The sequence below is a fragment of the Vombatus ursinus genome, unplaced genomic scaffold, assembly GCF_900497805.2.
Source record: "Vombatus ursinus unplaced genomic scaffold, bare-nosed wombat genome assembly UNPS02014830.1, whole genome shotgun sequence".
NCBI lineage: Eukaryota > Metazoa > Chordata > Mammalia > Diprotodontia > Vombatidae > Vombatus > Vombatus ursinus.
The window spans coordinates 11,301,096-11,328,427 of NW_020954608.1; the positions used below are offsets into that span (position 1 = coordinate 11,301,096).

The following is a 27,332-nucleotide window of genomic DNA, read 5'->3' on the forward strand; positions in this document are numbered from 1 at the left end:
GCTTGAAGCAATCAGCACAATGCCATCTGCAATCAGGAGCATCTAAGGGGACTTCCCCATCTATGGGGAATCCTTGTTCAACTTGAATTCTCTTTTAGATCTCATCAGATGTCTTTGGTGACCATTTGTGATTCAGTTGTATCTGACTCTTTGTGACCCCATTTGGGGTTTTCTTGGCAAAGATACTGGAGTGGTTTGCCATTTCCTTCTCTAGCTCATTTTACAGATGAGGAAATGGAAGCAGACAGGGTTAAGTGACTTGCTCAGGGTCGAACGGTAAGTAATTGTCTGAGACTGGATTTGAGCTGAGGTCTTCCTGACTTCAGGCCAGGTCCTCTTATCCACTGTGCCACTCGCTGCCCTTGGTGATCATTCATAACCCTCTTGTTGTTGCTGTTGCTGTTGTTGTCATTGTTTTAACTCATCTGATGTTTATGATCAGAGTATTGAACAGGGCTTTTTCTGTAGTTTCATTTTTCAAGGAATCTTCAATAATTTTGGTGTATGGGTAAGAGCCACCTTGTTATAAAAGATCCTATAAGGCTACATTTTGTTCTTTTTTAAATAGATTTTTATTGATAGCTTTTATTTTTACATCACCTATCTTTCCCCTGGTATTCCTCTCTTCCTGCTTCCCTGTCTGAGAGCTATCTCTTAAAACAGTTTTCTCATTTCTAAAATATATAGAGAACTGAGTCAAATTTATAAGAATACAAATCATTCCCCAATTGATAAATGGTCAAAAGATATGAACAGGTAATTTTCAGAGGCAGAAATTAAAGCTATCTATAGTCAGATGAAAAAATGTTCTAAATCACTATTGATTAGAGAAATGCAAATCAAAACAACTCTGAGGTACCACATCACACCTATCAGATTGGCTAACATAATGTGGGAAAATTGGAACACTAATGCATTCCTGGTGGAGTTGTGAACTGATCCAACCATTCTGGAGAGCAATTTGGAACTATGCCCAAAGGGCTATAAAACCATGCATTTGACCCAGCAATACCGCTTCTAGGTCTGTATCCCAAAGAGATCACAAAAATGGGAAAAGGACCCCACATGTACAAAAATATTTATAGCAGCTCTTTTTGTGGTGGCCAAGAATTGGAAATTGAGGGGGTGCCCATCAGTTGGGGAATGGCTGAACAAGTTGTGGCATGTGAATGTAATGGAATACTATCGTGCTATAAGAAATGATGAGCAGGCAGACTTCAGAAAAACCTGGAAAGACTTATATGCTGATGCTGAGTGAAATGAGCAGAACCAGGAGAACACTATACACAGTAATAGCCACATTGTGTGATGACTGACTTTGGTAGACTTAGCTCTTCTCAGCAATGCAAGGATCTAAGACAATTCCAAAAGACTCAAGATGGAAAATACATCCAGAGAAAGAACTGTGGAGTCTGAATGCAGATTGAAGCATACTATTTACTCTCCTTTTCTTTTGTTGTTTTGTTTTATTACTTCATTCTCATGGTTCCTCTTATCAGCTCCAGTTCTTCTTTACATTATGACTAATAGGAAAATATGCTTAAAATGAATGTATTTGTATCACCTATATCAGATTACACACCATCTTGGGGAAGGGGGAAGAGAGGGAGGAGGAGAAAATTTAAAACTCAAAGTCTTATAGAAGTGAATGTTGAAAACTATTTTTTTTAAAAAGGAGAAAAAAAATCAGCAAAACCGATCAGTCTACCCCTCCAACAAAATCTGGTATTAAAAATAATGTTTCGTGCCCATGAACCCCTTCTACACCTCTACATGACTGTTCTTTATCATTTTACTACTTTTCCTGTTGATTGTTTGGTGGTGGTTCTTTTCATTTACGTTATTTTCATCATTGTATGTTTTGTTTTCCAATTCTTCTTACCCAAAAGGAGGAAAGAAGGGAAATTTAAAAAGAAAAAAATGAGATAATTAAAGAAAGAAATAATAATCAGTACGTTAACTAAAACTCCAAAACCAGGGAAAGAGTTGACATATGGGGTGAGACGTGAGGCTCTCTCCTAGCGGAATAAGGTCACCTTAAAGTAGATTAAGCAAAACTGATCATAGGAACAAAGTAATGACTTAAAAGAAGAGGAACAAAAGCAAAAAATCCTAACTCAGCACTCATCACCAAGAGAATATTGATGGTAAAAGAAAAGGCCTTTTTTTTTTTTTTTTTTTTTTCTGGCAGCAGGCAGTTTAGGACTATTAAAAGCACTTAACTATTTCTGAAATGCTGTGTGCTCTTCCTACTACTCAATTCTCATCCTAGATCATTTTCTATATACTGCACTTGGTCTGTCTAACTTTTTGTCGCAGTCTGGGCACTATGTTTATTCATCCACTTTGTTTTTCTAGTGTAGATAGTTAGACCAGTCTCTTTCATGTTGCTATGGTTTTCACATAGGATGTTTTGTAGTGTTCCATAACTTGAAATGATTAATACCATGCCATCTGCAAATTAGAGCATTTGGAGACACCATCAATAGGGAATCTTTCTTTTTTTGGACTTCATTAGGGACATCTTCTGTGATACTAGAGAACACTATAGGTGAGCCTTTATATCCGTATTTTATGCCTCACTTGATCTTAAAACTCAGGGACTCACTGGACAAAGCTATTGTTTAGTCACATGTGTCATGGACTTTCATAATTTCAGTATATTCATTGGAGACCTTGTTTGAGAAGAACCATTCAAAGAGAAAATCAGAAGGTGCTAAAAATTACAAAAACCCAATGACATAATACGAAAGTAAATGAATTATTTCTCAGCAGAGAGGAAATAACTGGTGATAGACATAGCAGTCATTTCAGAATCATCTACCATCAATCAGAAAATCTAAGTGCAAAAGTCAAAGTAAAAAAAAAAAAAACCAAACACCTCTTTAATACAAAGGCCATCACTATGTTCCTAGTCATAAGTTTAGCCCCAAACAGACATTCACAGTGCTTAGGAGGTTTCCAGTCTTCTGAGTGTTAGGACCTCCTGTTTTTTACAGTTAGCATCATTTATCTTGCCTGTAGATGGCTTTCCTTGAGATAGCCAGAGCTAAGAGGAACCCATGTGTGAAATCCTGAAATCCTTTGCTACAGAGCCCATGGGGAAAGCCATGCTAGATGCAGACAAATTGGTTTGGGTTACTAGTAGTGGATGACACCTGCCAGGGCTTTCCGATCTATGATGTAGGCTTCATCCTTTAGCCATAAGAACACAGCCAACCAGGCAGGGACCCGGGCTTAGAGTCAGCCAGTCTTTTCCTACTCCCGCTGTTGCTCTGACTGAATTGGTCTCGCACGGCCAGTTGGTCAAGACTCAAACTGGCCCTTATATAGGAAAGGAAAGAAGAAAACAGGTTTTCTTCCTCAGGATGGCTTATTGCTTTCTCCCTAGATCCTGTCAACCCAGAACTATGTGTTGAATACTAAATATGCCCAGCTATTAAAAATGCAAGAGGTGATTCTGTCATTCCAAAAGAAAAGGAGCAAAAAGAAAAATTAGCAGACTTGTTGCCCTCTCTGCATACACCCTCTGGCAATGGTAGATTGTTTGTTGTATGTTTTTCCTGTCCTCTGAAAAGCATGTCTTCCCTCACGATGGGAGGCACGTCCTCCCATAAGTGATGGTAGTGGCAGTGGAAGTGTTCTGGAAATCTTCCCAATACTTTATGGAAAGGAAAATTATAAATGAGAGGCCCTGGCTAGCTGCCCAGTGGAGAAACCTGGTTGGCTAATCTTTCCTTCCCTTGTATTGGTGAGGGCCAGAAGCAAGACTGTTGCTCAGAAATGACAGCTCTAAGAGGAAAGAGGCAGTAGAGTCTAGGTGACAGTATACCAAATTGAGGAAACAGATCACTTACAGAATCACTCTGTGTGTGTCTGTGACTGAGTGGCTTAAACACTCTGTGCCTCCTTCATGTTATATAGCTCAAAAGTGGGACTAGTCTTCCCTCACTTTGCAGGGATAGTCTAAGGATAAGTGAGGTAAAAAAGCATGTTGAGCTCTTCAGAATTAAGAAAGGTGCCTTTATCCATTATGACATCTCATTATCCTCATTCTTGATAATATCATTAGGGAAGGAGGATTATCAGGAGGTTGGAAAGAGAAAAGAAATAGGATTCTATGTGCTTTGATGTAAGAGATTTCTATTAAAGAAAGACCAAGGGTAGGACAGGGAGAGGAAATAAGATAAATTGAACAATCTTGAGATTATCATTGGTTATTTTTTTCCTTAGTTCTCAACAACCCTTGGCCATATTAGGAAAATGTTGAGCTGCATGGAGTTAACATTTTTGCAGGTTCTGTCTCCACTTCCTAACAGTTCCTCATCTGAGGCAGGTAGGTGACACAGTAAATAAGGCACTAGGAAAACCTAGGTTCAAAGCTGGCCTTGGCACTTAATACCTATATGACTCTGGATAAGTCCCTTAACCTCTGTCTGCCTCAGTTTCCTCAGTGGTAAAATGGGGATAATAACAGTACCTATCTCACAGGATTGTTGTGAGGACCAAATGTGATGATATTTATAAAGCACTTCGCACAGTGCCTGGCATATAGTAGGGGCTTAATAAATGCTTGTTTCCTTCCTTAATAAGCATCTATTAAGTGCTAAGAACTACGTTAGGTGCTGGGGATACATAGACAAAAATTAAAAAGTTCTTAAGAAGTTCACATTCTACTGGGGAAAGCTAGATGCACACAGATAAGTAAATAGAAATATGTACAAAGTAATGGAAAGAGGTGTCACTAGCAATTAAGGAAATCAGGAAAAGCTGAGTTGAGCCCTAAAAAGAGCTTAAGATTCCGAGAGGTGGAGGTAAAGAGGAGGTGCATTTTAGGCACACAGATTGCATAAGCAGAGAGACAGGAGATGAAATGTCATGTTCTAGGAAGAGCAAGTTGACCAGCTTGGCTGGAACATGGGGGAAGGGGGGAGGGAGAAGAGGAGCGTAATGTGAGATCAAGCTGGGAAGATAGATTGGAGTCAGAGCGTGAAGGGTTTTAAATGCCAGAGGAGTTCATATTTATCTTAAAAAAGAAGCTATAGGGAGCCACTGAAGACTATTGAGCAGGCGAGCGATGTGGTCAGAATGTGTTTTAGGATTATAATTTTGACAGCTCTGTGGAGAATGGTTAAAGACAGAGAGGGTAGAGATTGGAGACTAGAAGAATAATCCGAAGGCTACAGCAATAGTACAAGTGAGAGGTAACCAAGACTACAATTAGGTTGCTGGCCAAGTGAGTGGAGAGAAGGGGACAGATAGACAGATATGAGTGGTAGAGAGACGGAATTGATAAGACTTAGCAATTCATTGACTATATGGATAGTGAGGAAAAGTGAACAGGGGAGGACAACTGAGGTTGGGACCCTGAGTGACTAGAAGGATGGTGGCATCCTCAGCTATAATGGAGAAGTTTGAAGAAGGATTGGCTTGGAAGGAAAGATAGTGTATTCTGTTTTGGAGGTGGCAAGTGTGAGATCCCTATGAGATTTTGTTTGAGGGTCTAGTAGGTAATTAGGGATGTAGTACTAGAACTCTGGAGAAAGACAAGGGCCGGATGAAAGTCATAAGCCTAGAGATTATCATTGAAACCATGAGAACTGAGGAAATCGCCTAGATAAAGGTTGTAGAAAAAGAAAAGTGGACAGCCTAGGAAAGAGACTTGGGGAACATTCCTGGCTCGTAGGCGGAGCATGGATGAGGATCCAGCAAAGGGGACTGACTGAGAGAAAAAGAATATCCCAGAGGAGGCAGTGGTCCATAGAGGTCAAGAACAATGAGAAAAGGCTATGAGATTTAGCAAAGAGATCATTGACATCCTTCTGAGAGGACAATTTCAGGTGAGTACTGAAGCTAGTCAGGTGGCTCAGGGGGTTGGGGTGCCAGGTCTGAAGTTCTCATCCAACCTCAGACTCTTGCTGGCTCTGTGACACTGGGCAGGTCACTTACCCCTGCTTGCTTCAGTTTCCTCATCTGTAAAATGAGCTGGAGAACGAAATGGCAAACCGCTCTAATATCTTTGCCAAGAAAACACCAAATGGGGTCATGAAAAGTAAGACATGACTGAAACGACTGAACAACCATGAGATTATAATCCAGACTTCAACTGGTTGAGAAGTGAACAAGAAGAGAGAAATTAAATACAAGTAAATCGTTTTTTTCTAAGAGTTTGACTGTGAAAGAGAGGAGACAGATAAGGGGTTTTTTAAGTGTCTGAGTTTTTAACCCTGACAATTCAAGGAGAATGAAAAGAATAAGAAGTGATACGGGCTTCTGTTTGTACCCATGGTTTTGTTGGTCTGGGGACCTCTTAGTATTGAAGCCCCTGCACTGATACAGCTCAGCCACTCATCTGCAACCTATAGTCTTAGAGAGCTTCCTGGGCCATGTGTCAGTACATTTGCTGAAGATGTACATCGATGGGATTTGAACTCAGGCCTTCCTTCCTTCCTTCCAAGTTAGTCTTCTCCACTTTATCGGGCTGCCTCTGGGCTTGAGCCTCCTCTCATCCCTACCCTTCCGCGCCACTGCTGAAGAGAGACAACCAAGGGGAGGAGAGAGAAAGATCAGCCCCAGATACAGGGAGAGGAATCGGGCAGTAGAGGATGGTAGGGAAGATTTGAAAGAAGGTGGGGAGCTTCAGATCTCCTTTGAGCTGACTGGGAAATACCTCCTTAATGCCAGTGAGGCGTCAAGGACAAGAAAGTTACTGCTCCTTCAGCATTCAAGTGCCTCTCACTCATTCCAGTTTCAAATGAGGTCAAACTCGGGGCAGAGCCCCACACCTTGAAAGATAGACTCTGAACTCCCTGCTACCCTGGTAAATTAGAAAAGTCCTCAGAAATAAAAAGAGTGAAGTTCTGCAAGGAGGAGGAAAGGTTATTACCCACCACTGGGAAAGAAAAGGAAACCGAAGAATAAGGAACGACCAGCTCTGTGAAAGGGTGGCCTAATCAGTCTATGGGCCAAAGTAGATGTCAAGATGACTATCCTTTTATTTTTGTTTGTTTTTTATTGCTCACCAGAATATTTTTCTCTTTGACAGTGGTGGCATGGTGGATAGAGCACTGAGCCCAGAGTCAGGTAGACCTGAGTTCAGATCTGGCCTCAGGCACTTACTTAGCTCTGTGACTCTGGACAATTCACAAACCTCTGTTTGCCTCAGTTTCCTCATCTGTCAAATGGGGATGATAATAGCACCTATTTTGCAGGGTTGTTGTAAGGATCAAATGAAATAGTTTTTTGAAAGCATTTAGCTCAGTGCCAGATAGCGAATAGATGCTATACAAATACTCATTCCCTTCCCCCCTTCTCTTCATCTCATGTGAACAATGCTACTTGTTTCCACGTCTATTCATGCCAACTTCTTAGGGAATTATTACTTTTTTTTGCTGTTTTTTATTAATATGTTTTGTTTTTGTATTATCTTCATTTTCAGATATTTCCTCCCTTCCTTACCCAGCATGACATTTCTATAACATAGTTCTAAAGAGAAAAAAAAGGTCCCAAAATGTCAAATGAATTTGAGTCCATCACACTGTAGTTCTTCAAAGCATGAAGGAGATACCGCAGACACAGAGTCATTGTGTCATGGGGTCACAAAGACCTCCTTAGGTGAATAGTTGGAAGTGACCTCAGAGGCTTGTAATCCAACCCCCTCGTTTTAAAGATGAGGAAACTGAGGCCTGGGGAAGTGAAGCAAAGTGGCTGAGCTCACAGAGGTAGTAAGTGCCAGAGGTGAGGTTGGAACCACTAGCTTGAGAATTGGTGCTCTTTCAATTGCTTAACTGTTCTTTTCTTTGTTACAAAGGGAAGAGGAGAATTGTGTGTTAAAAAAAAATGAATGATTCAAAAACAAAGATAGAAAACTTATTTTTTAAAAGGAAAATGCTTAAAACAAGGGGATGTACACTTTTTGTGAAGGCATACTGCTTTTACAAAAAAAAAACCCATAAGCATGAAAGATAGAGGAATGTCTATCAATAACTTCATAAGAGGAGATAGTGTAAGACCATTAGAATGATTCTCTCATTATATTCAGCCTGGGTCACTTTGCTACTAGAAGTTCATGGCTAAGAGCAGCTAGGTGGCACAGTGGATAAAGTACCAGCCCTGGAGTCAGGAGGACCTAAGTTCAAATCTGGCCTCAGATGCTTACTAGCAGTGTGACCCTGGGCAATCATTTAACCCTGATTGCCTCCTAAAAAAAGAAGTACATGGCTGGTTCAGAATTTGTAACTAGAAAACAATATGAAGAACTTATGGAACAGGAATTTTTTGGTGTTTTCTTCCAGTTCAGTCCAAAGTTAAGGTTCCTTGCTAAGTGCTGAGAAATCCAAGACACAAAGATTAGAGGATTGGGATTGGTGAACCAGGGGAAGAGACAGGTAGGGTACAACTAGCCCCATATATGAAGAGTTCCTTCTCATACAGACTAGTGAATGGGTTTGTGTGTTTTCTGTTCCTCAGCTGAGGACAAAGTGGGAAAGCAAGTTTAAACTGCAGGGGAAAGGATTTAGGTTAGCCCTAGCAAAAAAAAAAAAAAATCTGACCTTAGAATGAGGCCACTGGAGGAAGCTGTGGAATCTTATTCTCCTAAATGTTTTGTAGCAACCACTTTATGTTTGACTGCATTCTCCCCAGGGACCACCAAGTATAAGGGAGAAGTGTGCCTGCTTGAGGAAGAGATGTGTTTGGACTTCTGTCTTCGTTGTACTTTCCCAGTCCATATGCCTTCTTAAAAGCTTTGAAAAGGAGAATCTTCTAAAAGATGAAAAAAAAATGTGCTTAGGTTCATCACAGGGACAGGATGGTATCTCAAATTCCTTCTAGTCTTAAGATTCTTAGATTCTAGGACTGAAAAACAAAAAGGGCAGAGTAGAAAACTAGAACCACCTGAAAGCTGAACAAGGTCCTTGGGGCTGCCTGGGCCACCAGGCCCTATTTCCTTCTGAGGGTAGCAGGTCATACAAGGCAATACTGAGCAGAGATTGGGATCCTGATATGTGTGCCAAGTCAGCTGATTTCAGATGACCACTTTAGTGCTTAGACCCAGTCCTTTTTAGTCCTCACTTCCCTCTGAATGAATGAGTCTGTAAGAGAAGAGGCCCCAGCATTAGCACCTGCCCTCCCTAGGCACTCTGGCACGCTAACCCAGGTGCTTGAGGTCACCCAATGGGGTGGCCTCTCGCCTCTCTCCTTAGCCTTGCCAAGGAGATGGAAAAGGAGTTTTCTTTCTCTTGAGCTCTTTCAGTGCCCCTTCCAAGCCTACCCTCCCTCGCCCTTCATCCACATTGGCAGTTTTGTTGACACGAGAGCATGGCGAATTGCTCAGCTTTTATGGCTCTAGGAGGAGATGCTGAAGCAAAGTCAGCATTACTCTCAGCTCAAAGGGAGCCCATTATTGGGAATCCGAAAGAGGATTTCTTCTGGACACTGACATCTAGTGGCTGAAGACAGTAACTTTCCCACTTCATTATTCCCCAAAAAGCAGGGTTGGCCCAAAACTAAATTATGTAGTAAGTGAAATTTCTCTTTAAACCCCCACCTTTGAATTCTGTGTTCATTCATGACTCTCTGTGATCAGGCTTCCTTTCTCCTTATTGTCCAGGACTCAGTCCCTTACTTCTCTTTCTGTCAGAACCTACTCTTAGCAAAGATCTGCTACCAGACATTTAGACCTTAATGTGAATTTAAACTGCTGTTTCTTCTCCCTAAACCCACTGTGGAATAAAAAAAAAAAACATCCCTGGTCAAAAGAATTTCAGACAGCAGTGAGCAGCTGAAGTAAAGTTTTGTTTTCTTCTGTTCTGAGGGGCTAGGGGTGCAGTACTGACTGGTGTCTCTTACACTGTATTGAGTACTGGCTGGCTGTTCTGCCAATGGGTAAAGTCAAATCCTAAAAATCTTACTGAAGTGAATTCTTTATTACCTTAGTCACAGTATCACTAATTTAGTGGGGTGTAGTAGAAAGAATATTGAACTTGAAAAGAAATGGTTCCTGAGTTCTAATTCTGGTCACTTTATTACCTGTGTTGCCTTGGGCAAGTCACTTGATTTTTATAGGTCTCAGTGACCTCATCTGTAAAATGAGGGTATTAGACTAGATGTCTTCTGAGGTTCCTTCCAGCTCTAGGTGTTCTAGGAGACCCTATAATCTACTATAAAAGGACTGACTCCACTCCAGTCAGGAAAACCTGGCTTTGAATATTAGCTTAGACACTTACTAGCTATGTGACCAAAGAAAATCGCTCAGCCTTTCTGAACCTCAGGTGTCTGTCTCACCCACAAAATGATCAGAATTATACTGATAATAGATACTTCACAAAGTTGTTGTGAAGATCAGATGAGATAGTATATGGAAAGCACTTTGTAAACCTTAAAGAATATATAAATAGCAGTTAAGATCCTCCTCTTCCTCCTCATCATCATCATTTACTTACCCCTATTGTTTTCTTGCTCATTTTTCCTTCTGAGATAGTAAGAATTTTTTTGTGCTGGTCAGTGTACCTAGACTATGTCTCCCAACAGGAGACCTTCCATGAACTTCTATGTTTGATTCTCTTCCACATCCCCACTAACAGGGGTCTTAAAACTTTTTTGATCACTGCACCTTCCTTCGTAAGAAAAATTTGAGCATGCATCCCCAATATGTGTATATTTACTTATTCCTAAATTATCTTCGTGTACTTCTGTGCTGATAACTGTTATAAAACTTACACAGGGAGACAAAAATGAAATAATATTTGGTCTTAAAATCAATAGGGAACCACTTGAGTTTATTGAGTGGTGACATGGTCAGATATCGGAAAGTGATTTTTGGAAAATCACTTCTGCAGCTGTTGAGAGGATAGGATTGGAGAGTGGAAAGATGTGATGGGAGAGAACCAATTGGAAGGCTATTGGAATAGTTCAGGTGTGAAAGGTGAAAAGGACCTGAATTAGGGTGGGAACTATGTTAGTGGGGAGAAGGGGACAAGTAAGTGGGAGAAATGTTGTGGAAGTAGAAATGACACAATTTTGCCATAAGGTGTAAGAGAATGAGGAATAAAAGGTGACACTGAGGTTGTCAGTCTGGATGACTGGAAGGATGGTTGTGTCCTTGACCAAAATGTGGACATTTGGAAGAGGGGTGAGTTTGGGGGGAAAGATAATATAATGAGATCTTCAAGGCAGATTCCAACCCACCCATGCCTACTAACCACATGAGATTCTCTATGTCTTAACCCAAAACAAACAAGAGTAGTGGTGATTCGGAGGCAAGGGTCTTACTATTCTAGTTTTCAACACAGTGCCTGGTACATAGTATTTAATAAATGCTCATTGACTAACTTTTCACTGTCCTAAGATGTAGCCCACCCTCTGAAAAGTATAAAAGCCATGAGGTGACCTGCAGGACTGGGGGTGAATGTGCTGAGTGAGGGGTGTGGAGGAGGAGTGAGTTTCCCAGTGGCATCTATGGCAGCTGTTGCTATGAGGAGCCAGTTAGTAATTAGGTTATAACTGCCCTTAGGGGCCAGTGCCTGCCTCTGAAGGTGAGGGAGGGAGGATTACATTAGGATCTTACACCTTGAAGGTAGGGGAATAATATGTAGGACAGGGAGGAATAAGGGTAGTTATGGCTATGTTGTATATTCTCATACACTGAAGTAGGCCATCACCAGAAGAGTGAGGTGCAAGCCATCTTCCCAACTTTCCAGTAGTTGATCACATCCCTTGAGGTGAGGCCATGGATCCCACTTTGGAGACAACTGGTGTCTAGAGGAGCACACAATAGTTTCTCCTCTTGAAGTGTCGGTATAATCAGCAGTCATCTCCATTGTCTATCATGTTCTTAAATAGCACTAGCCAGTATAACAGGATTTCTTTTCATAATAATTATAATAGTGTTTTTATGTTTACAGAGTTCTTTATATAGGTTATATCCTTTGATTTTATGCAAGCAATCAAGACAGTCCTTGCTTTCAAGGGGCTTACCTTCAAATAGAGGAATATAGCATATATAGGGGAATGGTGTCCAAAAAGAAGTGTTTTGAACAAGGGTATCACAGGGGTGGTGAGTGGAACCATGTAACAATTGACTATCCTTTGCAAGAATGGTAATGTTGAGTTGATTTGTTTTCAGAGCTAGAATTGGAAAGCAGATTGGAGAGTGGGAAGAAAGTGAGAAAGTGAAATACCATGGCCTTGTGGCATGGCATGATATGGGATAGAGAAAGCTGAAGAGTGAGTTTGGTCAAGATAAGAACACTTACCAATCTAAAACTCAGTGAACCTCAAGGATGAGAACTTCTCGTCCAGTCTGAGGTGGAGGCTTGATACCTGGACCCTTAATTTTTCACTGTTGGTCCTTACTGAACTTCATTCTGTTTGTTTTCAAGTGTTTTAAAGTTTCACCAAAGTCATTGTAAAAGGAATTCTGATCCTTTCCTTCTGAGGAGCTGGTCAACTTTTCAGCCTTGAGGGCCTCAGCCAACTTGATGAGCCAAATTTCTTTTCTGTCACTTAGGTCATTGATGAAAATGCCATAAAACACTCCACTCAAATGACATAAAACACTTCCCTGCGTCACACCTCCTAGCATGGCCCCTAAGTCAGCAGTGATTCAACTATAACCTGTCTGGTTTTGCCTCATAACCAAATGTATACCTACCTAATAACTACATGGTATAGATATTTTCATGACGTAGTGAGGATGTGTCATGTAGGATAGAATTCAAAGCCTTGCTCAAATTATTATAATGCCTTCTATTTCCAAGGCCTAATATGCAAAAAGGAGGTGGTTTAGCTTTTGGTGGGGAGGGTACATACAGGCTATGCTTGTAATCTGTACCTTTGAGGTTGTTTGCAGATTGAATTTATAAGGATTTTTCCAAGTATTTTCTTATAATAGATAACTTTCATTCAACAAACATTTACTGGATACCTGCTGTATACCATACTTAGTATTCAGAGGTTTCCAGTTTTCAGGCCAACACCCCTAGATATTTCTAAATCTATGATCCTCATTGATGATATTGTGGTTTTTAAAGTTCTTCCCAAGTCATGTTTCAATTTGAAAGATACAAGTGATAATTTCTTAATCATCACTTTAAAGGGGGGAAATCAATAGAGATAATGGAATCATCTGCATTAAGGTCTTTTAAAATAAGACAACACTAGTCCTTTAGGGATAGTGTAATGCTGTTTCCTACCTCTAAGAAGAGAGGACTGGATTAAATTGACCCTTCTGGGTTCCCCAAAAGTCATATGAATGAAAAGGTACTGGATTAGGCCTCTTAGCACAAGTTTCTAAAAGAAATTAGTCTGAAGAAAACTAAGAATTTTCATCAAAAATATAGTCCACAGCAGTAGTATTAATGTTTTTTAGGCCCTCACTCAATAAATGCATCTTGTTTCTATGCTGGTAAGTATAAGGATGATTGGGAAACATTTTTGTAAACCTATTTCTAAGGACCCATCTGACTCTAAAATTCTCCATTTCTTAAGAGTTATTTGTTGACAATGATGAAACAGTAAATTATGATCATCAGTAAGGTATAATCATTCTGATAGCAACTGGATGTAGGAGTGCGGAAGCCACCTTCCTCAAATGGAAATTGAGGTAATCTGCCTCAGCTCCATTGCAGACAGTAAGGAGGGGGACAGGGGGTAGAGGGGAGGTGGTGAGAGTGTGTGAAAGGCACCTTGTGTGAATGAGTGCAAGAGAAATGTTACTAGTGAAGGCCAAAGGGTTGCTTTGGCTGGAAAGGGCAAGTTATACATGCCAAGCACATTAGAAGAAAGATGTGCGCTTAATAGAGGGGCACAGAAGCAAAGGGCAGATTGTCCCCCAACATAGCAAAGCGCTCTTGGTTGTGGGGAGCCCTTGTTTTCCATAGCAGGGATGAGGGAGGGCGGTCCCTGACTGTGCAATCCTCTCTCCATGACAGCCGTGCAGAGGTACAGAGATAACAAGGAGATAACTACTCCCAGTATATTACACACAGCAGGGAAGCAAGCTGCTGCCCCGTGCTCCCTTAAAGAGTTCATCCCAAGCGAACAAAACAGGCATTATGGAGCCAGCGGGAGAAGATCAGAGAATCAGCCTTCTCTTTCACATACTGCTTGCAAAGAGGACGATAGTGAGTGGGTAAATGTGACTAATTGTGAGGCTTCTGGGAGGGAATAGGGGAATTCCTTGTAACTGGGGAAAGGAAGTGACAGGAAGTGAGCCATCAGACCTAAGTGAGGATGGCTAGGCTCACCACCCTGGCAAATAAAGCAGAAACAAACCTCGTAGGCAACAAACTGGGGGCTACTCATTGCAGCCCATCCTACCTTTACAGTGTTGAAGTTAATGTGAAGTTAATATAATCAGGTACAGAAAAGGAGATACGTAGTCCCATCATTGGAGAAGCAATAATGCTTTAACTTGCCTCCAAAATGGGTACACCTTTACCTTGTCCTTCAGGATTCCACACTCCTCAGAAGAATGCACTGCTAAGTAAATCCTGTTTAGACCCATTGTGTCCTGGGAAAAGAGCTGGAGCAAGGAAACTGAGGGTGATGGGCAGACACAGAGACAGATAGAGAAGATAGTCCAAAGGCAAAGAAACTGAGGGTGATGGACAGAAAGAAAGACAGGGATAGGGGCAGCTAGATGGTGCAGTGGATAGAGCACCGGCCCTGAAGTCAGGAGGACCTGAATTCAAATCCGACCTCAGACCAAACACTTGACACTTACTAGCTGTGTGACCCTGGGCAAGTCACTTAATCCCAGTTGCCTAAAAACAAAACAACAACAAAAAAAGAAAGACAGGGATAGAGAAGAAAACTTTCCTGAGGTGCTTGCCACACATATTCTTTCTTACTATAGGGCAGAAATTCTTAAAACTTCTTGTGTGTCATGGACTGCTTTAGCAGTCTGGTAAAGCCCATGGACCCTTTTTTGGAAATAATTGTTGGGGGGTTTTCTATTCAAGTACAGAGATCCCCTGAAGTCTCCCAAGAAATTGGGGTTCCAAGCATCCCACATTAAGAGCTCCTACCTTAGCTTAGAAGAAGAGCACAGGAAAATGCTAACTAAGCAAATAAAATGAAAAAGTGGGAGTGACACCGAGGGAGGGGGAAGTGCTGTCCAAGTGTTGGGTCAGTTTCATGCTCTGCTTATTAAAAAAAAAAAAAGTTGAGAACCCCTGGGATTTATTTTCCAAATTGTATATGGTACAATCTTGCATACATTTCCTCCTCTGTTCACTGATTTAGGAATTCAAGACTGTTGCCAGTAACAGTGAAGAAAGGAGACTGAATACTGGGATGAGCCCATGGCTGCCATTTATACTGGGTGGGATGAGGGTGGTAAGGTCACATAGGTATGATTTTCACTTCTCTCTCTTCCTCTTAATTTCTCCTGGTGATGTGTTTTGGCTCCTTGGTTCTCTTCCCCTAGAACCATTATAGTTGCCAGTTTCTCTTTTCTGTTGATTCCCAGCAGAGTCTCCAACTTGGCTCTAGTGAGAATCATATTACTTCAGAAGGACATTTGGACATTTTCCCAGGGCCTTGAGGGCTACCCTGTATTTTTCTAGGGAGGAAAAAAGTGACCAAGTAAGTAATCAAAAGTAGCAGCTGCCAAGTTCTATCTCCTCTGCACCATAGCTTTGGTCTATGAGATGTCTTAGACCCTTAAATATTGCACCCCAGAGAAAGTGTACCATTCCTACCACCCCCAAAGTTCCACTCCATAGCTTGGCATCATGGAACTTTGCCAGGCAGATGTCCCACACTGACCACGTTATGTTTGGAATTCTTTGATAGATGTTTGTCCAGACTCTCTCCAAATTCTGCCCTCTTCCAAAATAAAACTGAGGCTAGAAAGAATTGGATGTTGCTATTTTTCAGGCTCCTTATGAATTAGTTCTACTGTTGGGTGTCTTCATTCTGATTCTGCTATCAGTCTCTATATATTGAGGTTTTCAGGGCAGGGGGTGATTAGGGCCCAGCAGGATTTCTAGGAACACTAACTAGCAGCTTAAGAATAGGTAACAAGCACTCCACTCTCCATTGGCAGAAAGCTCAAAATAGGAGATAGGTAATAGATATGTTATCTAACCTGGTCAAAGTATAAGTAAACATAATTGGGAAGACAGAGTTCTGAAGAGATGAAACAATTGACATTTTTCCAAAGAGTTGAACTGGCTACATCTATAATTTTGTGGCTGATTTGGGGAAGCCAGGTCTTAGCTGGATATTCACTTTGGGAGGAAAATACAGCATGCTACATTAAACACTTAATTTTTGTTTTGTATTTGCATCAATTCTTATAATATCCTTGGGTTATTCTATTCAAGTAAAAATGTTTCGAAGTTACTATGTACCTAGCACTTTGCCGGGTTATTTTGCAAATAGGTAAAGGAGGTCCCTAGATGGCTCAGAAGGCAGCTAGCTGCAGTGGGAAAAGAACTGATTTTGGAGTCAGAGGACCTGAGTTCAAATCCCAGTTCTGCCCCTTACTACCTCTGTGACTTCAGACAAGTGACTTAACCTCCCTGTGCCTCACTTTTCTCATCTATTAAATATGGCATTTAGATGCTTGTAAGCACTTTTTTTGGCTCTAAATCTGTAATCCTGTGGTCTTTGACTCACACAAAGTTTCCAAGCAAGAAATTAGACTAGAACAGAGAAGTTTAAATTCCCTTTCCTGAACTTTATTTGGTAGATAGACTCATTATCATTATAAGTGTTCACATTTCTGTTGCCTCCATACAGAGGGCTTTCCTCACGACTCCAAAAGGTCGGTAAAAACAAGGATTATTAGTGTTATTTTTCATGTGAGGAAGCTCAGGCTCCTGGATGAGTGACTTGCCCAAGGTCATATAGCTCTAATAAGTGGTAAAACCAGGAATCTAATTCTGTTGATTCAAAACCCCAGTGTGTTTTCCACTATGCCACACCTTTCTTCAAGGCAGCTAGGTGGCTCAGTGGATAAAGTGCCTGGGTCTGGGGTCAGGAAGACCTGAATTTAAATCCAGCCTCAGACACTTACTAGGTATGAGACCCTGGGCAGGTCACTTAACCCTGTTTGCCTCAGTTCCCCAGCATTTACAGCACTTACCTCAAAGAGTTGTTGCAAAGATCAAATGAAATGATATTGTAAAGCATTTAGCATAGTGCCTGGCATTTAGTAGGTGCTACTCAATGCTAATTCCCTTCCTTTTTATCCAAAGATGAATGACAAAGAAAACAGAAGGGCAGTTAGAAGAGATGCTGATACCTTCTTGGTCAAGGACTTAGATGTACCACATAGCATCTTATCCACACTCAGACAATAGAACTAAATAGAAATAAAAGGCAGTATATTATATAAAGGAATAGGAATGAAATCAGTGGTTATCATTAATCAGCTCTCAGGTATGCAGAAGGAAAGAAGGAAGGAAGGAAGGAAAAGAAAGGAAAAAGAGTTCCTAATAATCCTAAATTCCCTGGTACAGGTTACAAGTTTGGGGTTTTGTTTATGTGTATGTGGGGTTTTCATTTTTCTCATTTATTTTTAGATTAGAAGATTTGTAGGTTCTCCTTTTTGGTGTTGTTTTGGTCTTTCAATGTATTTGAGTGCTCTGAGATGAGAATTTAGAAATTAGCAGATGTCCACTTGTGTCTATAATAGTTTAGACACCATTTTACCTACTCTGGAAATCCTTGAAATAGTAATGGTTTCATGTCTTACCCCAAACTACCAGCCTGTTTGTCCCCATTGAAAGACCTAGAGTCTTGTATAACTTTTTCTCAGTATAAGGAGAAGAGCGTTCTAGAAAGAATACAGGAGTGGGCAGACTCCAGATTCCCGACCAGCACAGTGGATTTGTCAGGTCCAATATTTGCCTTCCAAGATGTTGAGAATCTGTAAACAGCATCTGTGCTCCTATTTAGAAAAAGGAAGGAGGCTAGGGACAAAAGAGTTATCATAATAATTTATTAAATTAATAAGTTAATCAAATAAACATTTCATGAAATTTAGAGAAGGGGGAACTCATTATCTCTATGGACATAAAATATTCTTCCCTAACTCTATGCCATTTCTAGGAGTAGTAACAATAATAATGATGATGATGATGATGATGATGATGATGATAGTTGAAATTTATTTAGCATTTTAATGTTTACAAAATGCTTTACATTATTTCATTTGATCCTCACACCAATCCAGTGAGGTAAGGACTGTTATGATCCTATTTCACACACGAGGAAAATAAGTCTCAGAGAAGCTAAATGAGTTGCCCGAGGTCACACAACTATTAAGTGTGTGAAGGCGGGATTTGAACCAAGAGCTTCTTGACTCCAAGTCTAGCATTCGATCTGCCATGCAAAGAGTTCATCCCAAGCGAACAAAACAGGCATTATGGAGCCTGGCACCTCTCAGATTCCCCTTTAGTGGCTGCTGGACCAAAAAGACTTAATCATATATGGTCCATCATGTTATATTCCTAAGTAGACTTGCGTGCTCAGCTTCTGGCTCACAGATCAGCTGGGATCTAAAGAAGGAGCCTGTGTTTTGAGGGGAGAATGGAGAGATTCCCCTGGAGCCTGTACAGAGATTTAAAGGAAACCTGACCCTTCTCATTCAGGGACCTAGCCTAGGGCCAAGCCCCTCATAGATCCCTAGGAATGACTAACCCCGTTTAAAAACTCCCGTGCTCAAGTGTTATGGAAGAAATGGCTATGACTAGTGCTAATTCTAAGGAGTGAAAGTACACCTTCATGTACTGCCTTTTTAAAATTCATCATGGAAAGAAAGCTGCCAGCTTCTGAGAATTGCCCATTTACATAACTCACTGACTAAAATGGGATATTAGATAATATTACACAGCGGCTCACTCAATTTTAGCCCGTTCCCAGATATGAGAGTAATCCAGAAGCCCTCAGACAGCATGTTGTGCAGTCCTCTGGCCTGAAGCCATCCCATCGTGTTGTGTGATCCTGTCAGCACTGCCGAGCTAAGCAGATGTCAGGCCTGATCGGGATGAGGATGGGAGTCTTAGCTGCATGCTAGAGCAAGTGAGGAGAGTGTTTCTGCAAGTGGCATATTTTCTTTGGTAACCAACAGCATCTCTCCTTGAGCATCACAGCAGGGACATTGTGCCCACCAAAGGTGCTATCTTACAGATGAGACCAACTTAAAAAGACGGGGGAGGAGGACGCAGTGTAATGACCCCTGGTGATCGAGCAGGATGTGGGTGGGGGAGAAGGAAGAGGTCAGTTTTGATGCCATTTCTGGTCATGAATCTCCCTTCCCAGCAACTCCCTACAGCCCACATCACCAGGGTTATTACAAATGAGTGATCATGGAGTGACTTGGCAACTGACATGTGGGGTCGGGTGAACATCTCCCCTCAGTGGACATGATGCATCAAAGAAAGAATTTGTGTTTGTTTCTTTGTTTTGCAGTGTTCCTGTTCCTATAGTCAGTTTAGAGAAAATTCCTAACCTAGTGAAGGCAGACGGTGCCAATGTCAAAATGAATTCAACAACCACTACTCCTGTGACCTCTGCCACCTCTTCCTCTGCCGTGCCTACCCCACCTTTAGTTAAACCGGTGTTGATGTCTAAGCCGGTGCCACCGTCACCAGAGAAGATATTGAATGGCAAAGGAATCGTATCTCCCTCAGTAGACAAGAAACACCAAAATGGCACCAAAAGCAACAAGCCTTACAAGAGACTTTCAGGTAGGTCCCAGTACCTTCTGAGTCTGGCAGCCTGCTGGCCCCTCCCCCTCCCCAGCGGAGTGGCCACCACTTCCACTGCTATCAGCCCTGACGCCTCCAAGCAAGGTCCTTCTTCCTATGGAAGGGGAGCCACAGGTGGGATTGACCTGCAAAGAGCCCCCACTGGGAAGATCATTCATTCACAAAATCCTAGCTTAAAGTGGCTTTACTGTTACTAGGATCCGATTAAATCTGTGTCTTTGCTTAAGTGCCCTGTCTTCCAGCCTAAAGAACGGATGGAGGCCATTCCAGCCACACAATAACAACAACAAATCCACATAATTTCCAGGGCCATTGTAGTAATCTAGTTCTGCACAGACATTTTCTGCTGACAGACAGGCTCATTGACTCACTCTAGTAACTTTGAACAGTGGCTTAGGAAAGCTCTCAATGACATCTCTCAAAGAGCTCAGTGGAGATTAGGGACGGTCATGCCAGTAGGTTTCAAAGGAGGAAATTCAGCCTCTGCCCTTTTTCGTGGTAGGTTTCCAAGTTCATTCTGGGTTTTCCTGCTCTGACTTCCACCACTTGATTGGTTCAGTGTTCTCTTTTTAAAAAGCCCGAGCCAGAGCTGTTGACAGTGGCTTTTGTCATTGGGATCGGCTTCAGTGCTCCCCAGAGCAGTCACTTGAGCAGCCCCTCCTGGCCACCCCTGAGTTGGTTCCCTGTAGGACTGAGTGATCTCTCAAACTGTTTTGTTTTGTTTTGTTTTTCCAGCAGGATTCCCCATGTGAATGGGGCATTGGTTTAGATTTGTCAGCTCAAGTGCCACAGAAGACAGTGTGGGTACAAGACCTATATTGACAATAAGCTAAAAGAAGGACCACACTGGGGTGAAGAATAGTGGGGCGGGGGGTTGTAGAGAATAATATCTGTAGTAGAGACACCACTGAAAATAAGACTTTGGACCCAGAAAAAGTGAATCAAGCTTGACAGCTTTAAATGCTCAGTGTGTGCTATTCTTCGGCATGGCAAGGTTTGGGGTCAGGGACTCAGGTTTTCTTATTTTGCCTGATACTGCCTCACAGACTGCATGCCCCGGGTATTCTTCTGAATGGGAGTTTACACTTTTGTCTCACAGAAGTGAATGGAAAGATTTTTTTTTTTTAAACAGTGTGGACATAGACATGATATTTCCAAAAGCATTCACTTCTTTTTCTATGACAAATATGTGATCCTGGACACCAGTCTGGATTTTTGTTGCTGCTGTTTAGGGGAAGGGGAAGGGAAGAAAGGTTGTTTTCATTGGTTTGGTTTTGGTTTTGGTTTTTGATGGTGTATTTTTTTTTATCTCTCTGCCTTTCTTCTGTTTCTTCCACCTCTCTTTCACACTTGGCAGCCATCTTTCTGTCCCTGCCTGAATGGCCCAGCTCCAAAGCAATGTGAGGTGTTTGCTCTGTGTGTGTGTGTGTGTGTGTATGAGAGGGAGTGGGGGAGGGGGGCTCAAGGGCTCCATGCCAGGGTAGGGCTGAGTGCCTTCCACCTCAGCTTCTTTCTTAATGACTTCAGAGCAGCTCACAGGGAAACGGGTGCCCCCAGTCCTAACTGTTTTCAGCTCTTAAAAATGAAGCAAAAATAAAAGGCACTTTGGCAGAAACCTGCTGGGGAATTTGGCTTAGGACTAAAGGCTGTTTTATTCACACCCCTCCTCCACCCCCACCCCACCCCCCACTCCCATCTCCATTTCTTTAAAATGGAACACTTCCATTCACTAGTTTCAGACTTTGTACCAGCAACCATCCAGACACGTTTTCAGAGTCTGAGCAAAATCTGCTCAGTTTACAACTAGCCCCCCCAACACCAGTCCCCTTCCCCCACTCCACTCCATTATAGAAACTAAGTTCATTTATCCCATATTCAGTTTCTGCCCACACAAATACCACCACCATCCAAATACTGGGGAGCATTTGTTGTGATCGTTTTCAAAATAATAGCTAAATTTATATAGCACTTTGAGGTTTGTTAAGCATTTACATACATTATCTCATGTGATCCTTAGCAAGGTAAAGTTGATTCTGCTGCCATCCCAACTTACACATGAAGAAACTGAGGCTAAGAAAAGTTAAGTGATATGCCCAGGGTCACATAGCTAGGATGTGTTGGAAGCAGGTCTTCCCTACTTGGTTCCTGTTCTCTGTTCCCTACACCATGCTGCCTCAGCATATTGGGTCCAAACTCTTTATTTTATAGATAAGGAGCTTAGGAGAAAAAGAGGTGAAGACTCCTAATCATTCAGTCCACTGTTCTTTCCAGTGCCTCACCTGACAGCAGACACTGTTTCCAGGTAGCTTCTCGGATGAGGCAAAATCCTCAAATGGCATAAGCTATCAGAAGGGAACAGTCCTAGAATTCTTGAGCTAGAAAGAACCTTCAGTATCGTCTAGAACAGCTTCCTTCATTTGATAAATGAGGACATTTGGGTGAAGGGGTTAAATGACTTGCCCTGGAGTCCTGCAACTAATTAGTAGTATTGCTGAGACAAACTGGGACTCAGCACATGTAGCTCAGGGTTCTTTCTATCACCCTACATTGTCCCTCTTACATAGAGCAGCAAGTTTAAAACTGCGTCTGAATAAATCCGCAGGAAGTTTCTGAGGAGCTTCCTGGGTTCCACTCTCCAAGAAAGCCAGGAAAATTAAATCATTGATGGGTCCCATTAGGAGAGTGCAGGCTTCCAGGAACGAGGAGGATGTAGCTCTGTTGTACAGAGCACATCTGCAATGTTGTGTTGATCCTGGAAGCCACATTTCAGGAAGGACATGGAGAAGTGGAAGTGTCCAGTGGGGGGCAACCAGGATGGTCATAGGATCCTGGATAGAACTATAGCTATAAACAGACCCCAGGGCCTACAGTCCAAAGATCCCTTCATCTTATAAATAAGCAAACAGGTCCTGGGAGATTGAGTGATTTGCCTGAGGTCACCTAGGGTGTGTCACAGGTGGGATTTGAACTCAATGTTGAAGGGTTTCAAGTTCATTCCGTAAAAGAAATCAGTTGAAGAAACTGTGATTATTTAACTTAGAGAAAGAAAACTCATAATCACTGTCTTCAAATATTTCAAGGGTTTTGATAAGAAAGGGGGATTAGACTTTGCTTAGCAGTAGAGAAAAGAAATAGGAACAAAGAGTAGAAGTTACATGTTTAGGTTTGATATCAGGAAAAACTTGCTAAAAATTAGATGGGATGTTACATCTTGGACAAAGTGGATTCTTCCCCCTTTTGGAGGCCCTGAAGCAATGGCTCTATGACCACATGCTCACTATATTAGAGAAGAATTCTTTTTTTCCCCCCAGTTGAACTAAATGGCCACTGAAGTGCCTTCTAACACTGAAGTTCTGTGATTCTGTGATCCCTGCTGAACAGGATTCAGTGGAGAAATTGAGAATGGACACCATGGAAAAGTCACATGTCCCAGAAGATGTGAACATTTCAGAGAAATTAGCAAGTCAGACTTATCCCTTTTATTAGTGTGGGTGGCCCTTGTCACAAAATATGAAAAGGAAACTAGCTGCAGGCTCATCAAGTCAGTAGCAACAACAACATTAGCTGACATTTATAAAGTGCTTTAAGGTTTGCAAAGCACTTTACAAATAGTACCTAATTTTATTCTCACAACCACCCTTATTACACCTCATTTTGCAGATGAAGAAACTCTGGCAGATGGAGGATAAGGGGCTAGCTCAGGGTAGTACAGCTATTGTTGGCCTGACTCCAGCTTCAGCACTATCCACTGTGCCACCTGGCTGCCTCTAAACATGTAACCAGCATTTGTTAAGTGCCTGCTATATGCCAGGAACTGCGATAAACATTGGGGACAAAGAGAAAGGCCAAAACCACCTTCCAAGAACCTCAGAGTCTCATGGGGGCTAGAACATGTGTGAACTATGTACAAACTGAGGGAAGGCATTAGCATTTAAGAAGGAATAGGAAAGGTGGGATTTTAGCTGGGACTTGGAGGAAACCATTAGGTAGAGAGCATTCCAGGCATAGAGGACCGCCAGGGAAAATGCATTAAGTGGGGGAGGTGAGTGTCTTGTACAAGGAATAACAAAGACATTATTGGATTGTAGAGTATGTGGACAGAAATAAGATGTAAGAAGAATGGGGCTCAAAAGTCAGACAGAGAATTTTATACTTGATCCTGGAGGCAATAGGGAGCCGCTGGATTTGATCGAATAGAAGAGTGATATGCTCAGACATGTACCTTAGGATCATCTTTCCTTGGGTCTGTCTTCTGTCATCCAGGGACCTCAAGCACAGTACCAAGCCTGGACCCAGTAAATGGCTTCGGGACTCTCCTCTTCCTGTATCTTCCCGGAGTCCCACCCAAACATGAGAAATTAGCCATCCAACGCTGCTCTTTGTAATTCCTTTGGAGCAATATCTGTTGTGGAGCAATAGCACCCCAGGGAGGTTCCCCAAAAGGTATGGAGAGTGAACATGGACCCAGAACGATGCAAAGGAAATCCTGACCTCCAAGGGGTTGTCCCAGCCAACACTTTGAACCCATTAGCTGTCTTCCACTTTCTAAAAGGTGATAAGCAGAGTTGAGTTTGGGTTATACCTTGGCCATAATTCTGAAAATCAAAGGATGTGTGGGCAGCAGAAATAGGTTTTGGTGGTCCCAGAAGGGGTAATGGTCCACCAAAAGGATTAAGCATAAGGCAGGTTTTCCTAGGAGTGCTTAGCATGACCATTCAGCATTGACATCGGGGCAGAATAGTTTGCAGGAGCCTGTGAAAGGTAACTAACTCTCATTCTCCCATCTCTCCAGCTAATCAAAATAGGACTTACTGTCCTATCCTGATAAAAAACAACTGCTGATAAGTGTTTAGGAGGTGCCTATCTGCCAGTAACCTGCAGCTTCAGTCTGACTCCTTTGTATGTACTCATTCATTCCCTTGCCTCTTGCCTGGGATACAGCCAGGAGCATGCCCTGGACAGAAAGGGTTGAGTGGTTTTCTTGTTCTTGTTCTTGTTTTTGTTTTTCTATGATAGCTCAGATTCTTATAGGGAGACACATTGAATAGCTGGCTACAGAGTCAGGAAGACCTAGACTCAACTTCTACCTCTGACGTATACTGGCTGTGTGACCCAGAGCAAGTTACTTAACCTCTCAGTTCCCAAGGCAACTCTCAGAGACTCTTAAGTTGCAAAAGAGATCCTGACCTGTATTGACAGAGGGAATATTCCCCACTGGGAGTTCCCTATACTGATGAAATCACAGGTCTGGTTTAAAAATTATTCTGATGGCAAGCCTTGCTACAGGGAAGTTTTTGTTTTGTTTTGTTTTGTTTTTTGCAAGGCAGAAGAGACACAGGGAAGAGGATATTTTGTAGGAACAATTAAAAGACTATAACCTATAGCTGGTAAAAGAGATTAGAGTTTCAAATTCAGAGCAGCTCAGTAAAATTGACATCTCACTCCTCAGGTGACCCTTCTTTGTCTGTAGCTTGGTTTGTCTGAAAACCCAAATGCCTAGATTTTTGACATCACAATTTTAAATCTAACAATGTGCTGGCACAACACCCTTTCCTTGTCTTCCCTGAGGGTCTTTTGTCCTGCGCTTGTCCATGGCGGCAGGTCTTACAGACTCTCTGGATTCAGAGGGAAATATGTCAGTTTCCTCTAAGTGTTTCTCAAGGGGGTGGGGAAAGGTAAAAGCATTGTATCTGCTGGTTGAGTAAACAGATTGCCTGCCTGACAATGTCTTGCTCATTAGGGCAAATGTGCATTTTTTTTTTAAATGTAGTCTTGATGCCAAATCCTTTTTAGTTTCCTTTTTCTTTCTTATTTTTTTTTTTGTTTGTTTTTTTAAACCAGAGAGAGAATTTGACCCAAATAAACACTGTGGAGTATTGGATCCTGAGACAAAGAAACCTTGCACAAGATCACTCACCTGCAAGGTATTTCTCTTTCCATAAAACAATACTTCCTGCTCTTGCTGGGGCCGGTCTTCAAAATGTTTGCATGTCACTCTGCACGCGGCAGGGTGTGGAACCTCAACACGACCCCCGGCTGTTCTTTGTAGGGAAATGCTTTCTTCTCTTTCAGCAGAGCAGAGTGCCTGCCTCCAGCAGGCTGGCGTTTTAAGGGGAAAAAAAAATAGACTTCCCTTGTCACTTGTGAGGCCAGACACTAAATCATATTTATAGGCACTCACAGGCGCTGTTCTAAACCCCGCTCCATTCTTATGTATGCAGCAACAGCCGCACTGCTGAGAGCGAACCCTGTAGTAAAGATGACGTGCATTGCCTCAAATCCAGCAACACCTGGGCTGCCGGTGGAATAGCTGACCAAAAGCAACTATCATTGGTCAACCAAAAGCCCCAGTTAGCATCCTGAATGGAGAGAGGAGCTCTTCCCCTTCTCTGTATCGGGGCTCTGTTGTGTTGGGACGGTGAGCCAGCCTGCCTTTGCCATGAATTATGGTGTAAATCTAGCTCCCTCATGTTGCTTTTTTCAGCAAAGTTGATTGGATGGTGTCCATTATGAAAGTTGTCATTTTATGCCATTTTTAGATAAAGCTTCCGCTTCTCAGCGATATACATATTGGGCACAGTTTAACCTAGCACTTGGCGTACTGGTTGCATCTTTATAGCCGCAGAAAGCCGTTGCCTGAAAGTTGACTTTTCAGCATCTCTTAATTTCTTTGAATTGCAATTTCAGAAATAGAGGGAGCGGGGAAGCAGGTATACGTGCTGACCAAAGAAGCTGCTCTTTTGATCCTCCTTTTGTTTTAGACACATTCGCTTAATCATCGGAGGGCAGTCCCAGGTCGGAAAAAGCAATTTGACATCCTTCTGGCTGAACACAAAGCTCGGTCCAGGGAAAAAGAAGTCTCTAAAGACAAAGAGCATCTCCCATCATCAACAAGGGAAACACATCAGAACCAGCCTATACCAGCACAAGACTCTCTTTTGGGATCTTCAATGAACTCTGGGCCAGAACTGAAAGTAGCATCTCCTGCAAAATCCAGACCACCTAATTCTGTTCTTCCTAGGTAAGCCTCCAGCACGGGAATACTCTTTGTCATGCTATGGGTCCCAGACAGTGTTTCTGTGGGCACAGGGCTTGGTATCACATTGTATGTGTTTCAGTGTGGCAAGACACTTAGGGTGTGTGCTTCCTTTTGCCAGATGGAAGTAGACACCTGGGAGGATGCTACATCAGTTACTAGTTACTTATCCAGTCATCTGCTGGTTGTCATCTTTGTTATAAATGGCAGAAGAGAGAATGAAACAAATGCTAAACAGATGAATTGTCAGGATATCCTTTAGATCAGACGTGTCCTGACCAGCAAAACTCCCCAGTGAGGCAGGGATCCGGATTAAAATGTAAAGGGAAATGTTGAACCAAAAAAAATGGAAATAGAATACAACATATATGATGTTAATTTGTGGTTTTCTAAGTCAATCTGCAACCCCCAGAGATCTGTTTCTATTTGAATTTGACGCTGCTGCTTTAGACCAATCAGTATATAGCCTACCTAGGCCATTTCAAATTGGCATCAATTAACTGCATTTCTTGAAATCTTTGGGACTTTCCCAGAAGCAGGCTGAAATGAAAACTAGGAGAACAGAAGATGTT

At 42.0% G+C, this 27,332-nt stretch overlaps 1 protein-coding gene across 5 annotated transcripts in view; it reads left to right on the top strand.

Moving 5' to 3' along the window:
* ATXN7L1 (ataxin 7 like 1) overlaps positions 1-27,332 on the top strand; it is a 253,230-nt gene that overhangs the window by 202,021 nt on the left and 23,877 nt on the right. For all 5 annotated transcript variants that reach the window (XM_027838587.1, XM_027838588.1, XM_027838589.1 and 2 more), the window contains 3 exons: positions 19,426-19,703; positions 25,566-25,648; positions 26,486-26,745. In XM_027838587.1, coding sequence (XP_027694388.1) covers positions 19,426-19,703; positions 25,566-25,648; positions 26,486-26,745 — 621 coding nt within the window. The remainder of the gene's footprint in view (positions 1-19,425; positions 19,704-25,565; positions 25,649-26,485; positions 26,746-27,332) is intronic.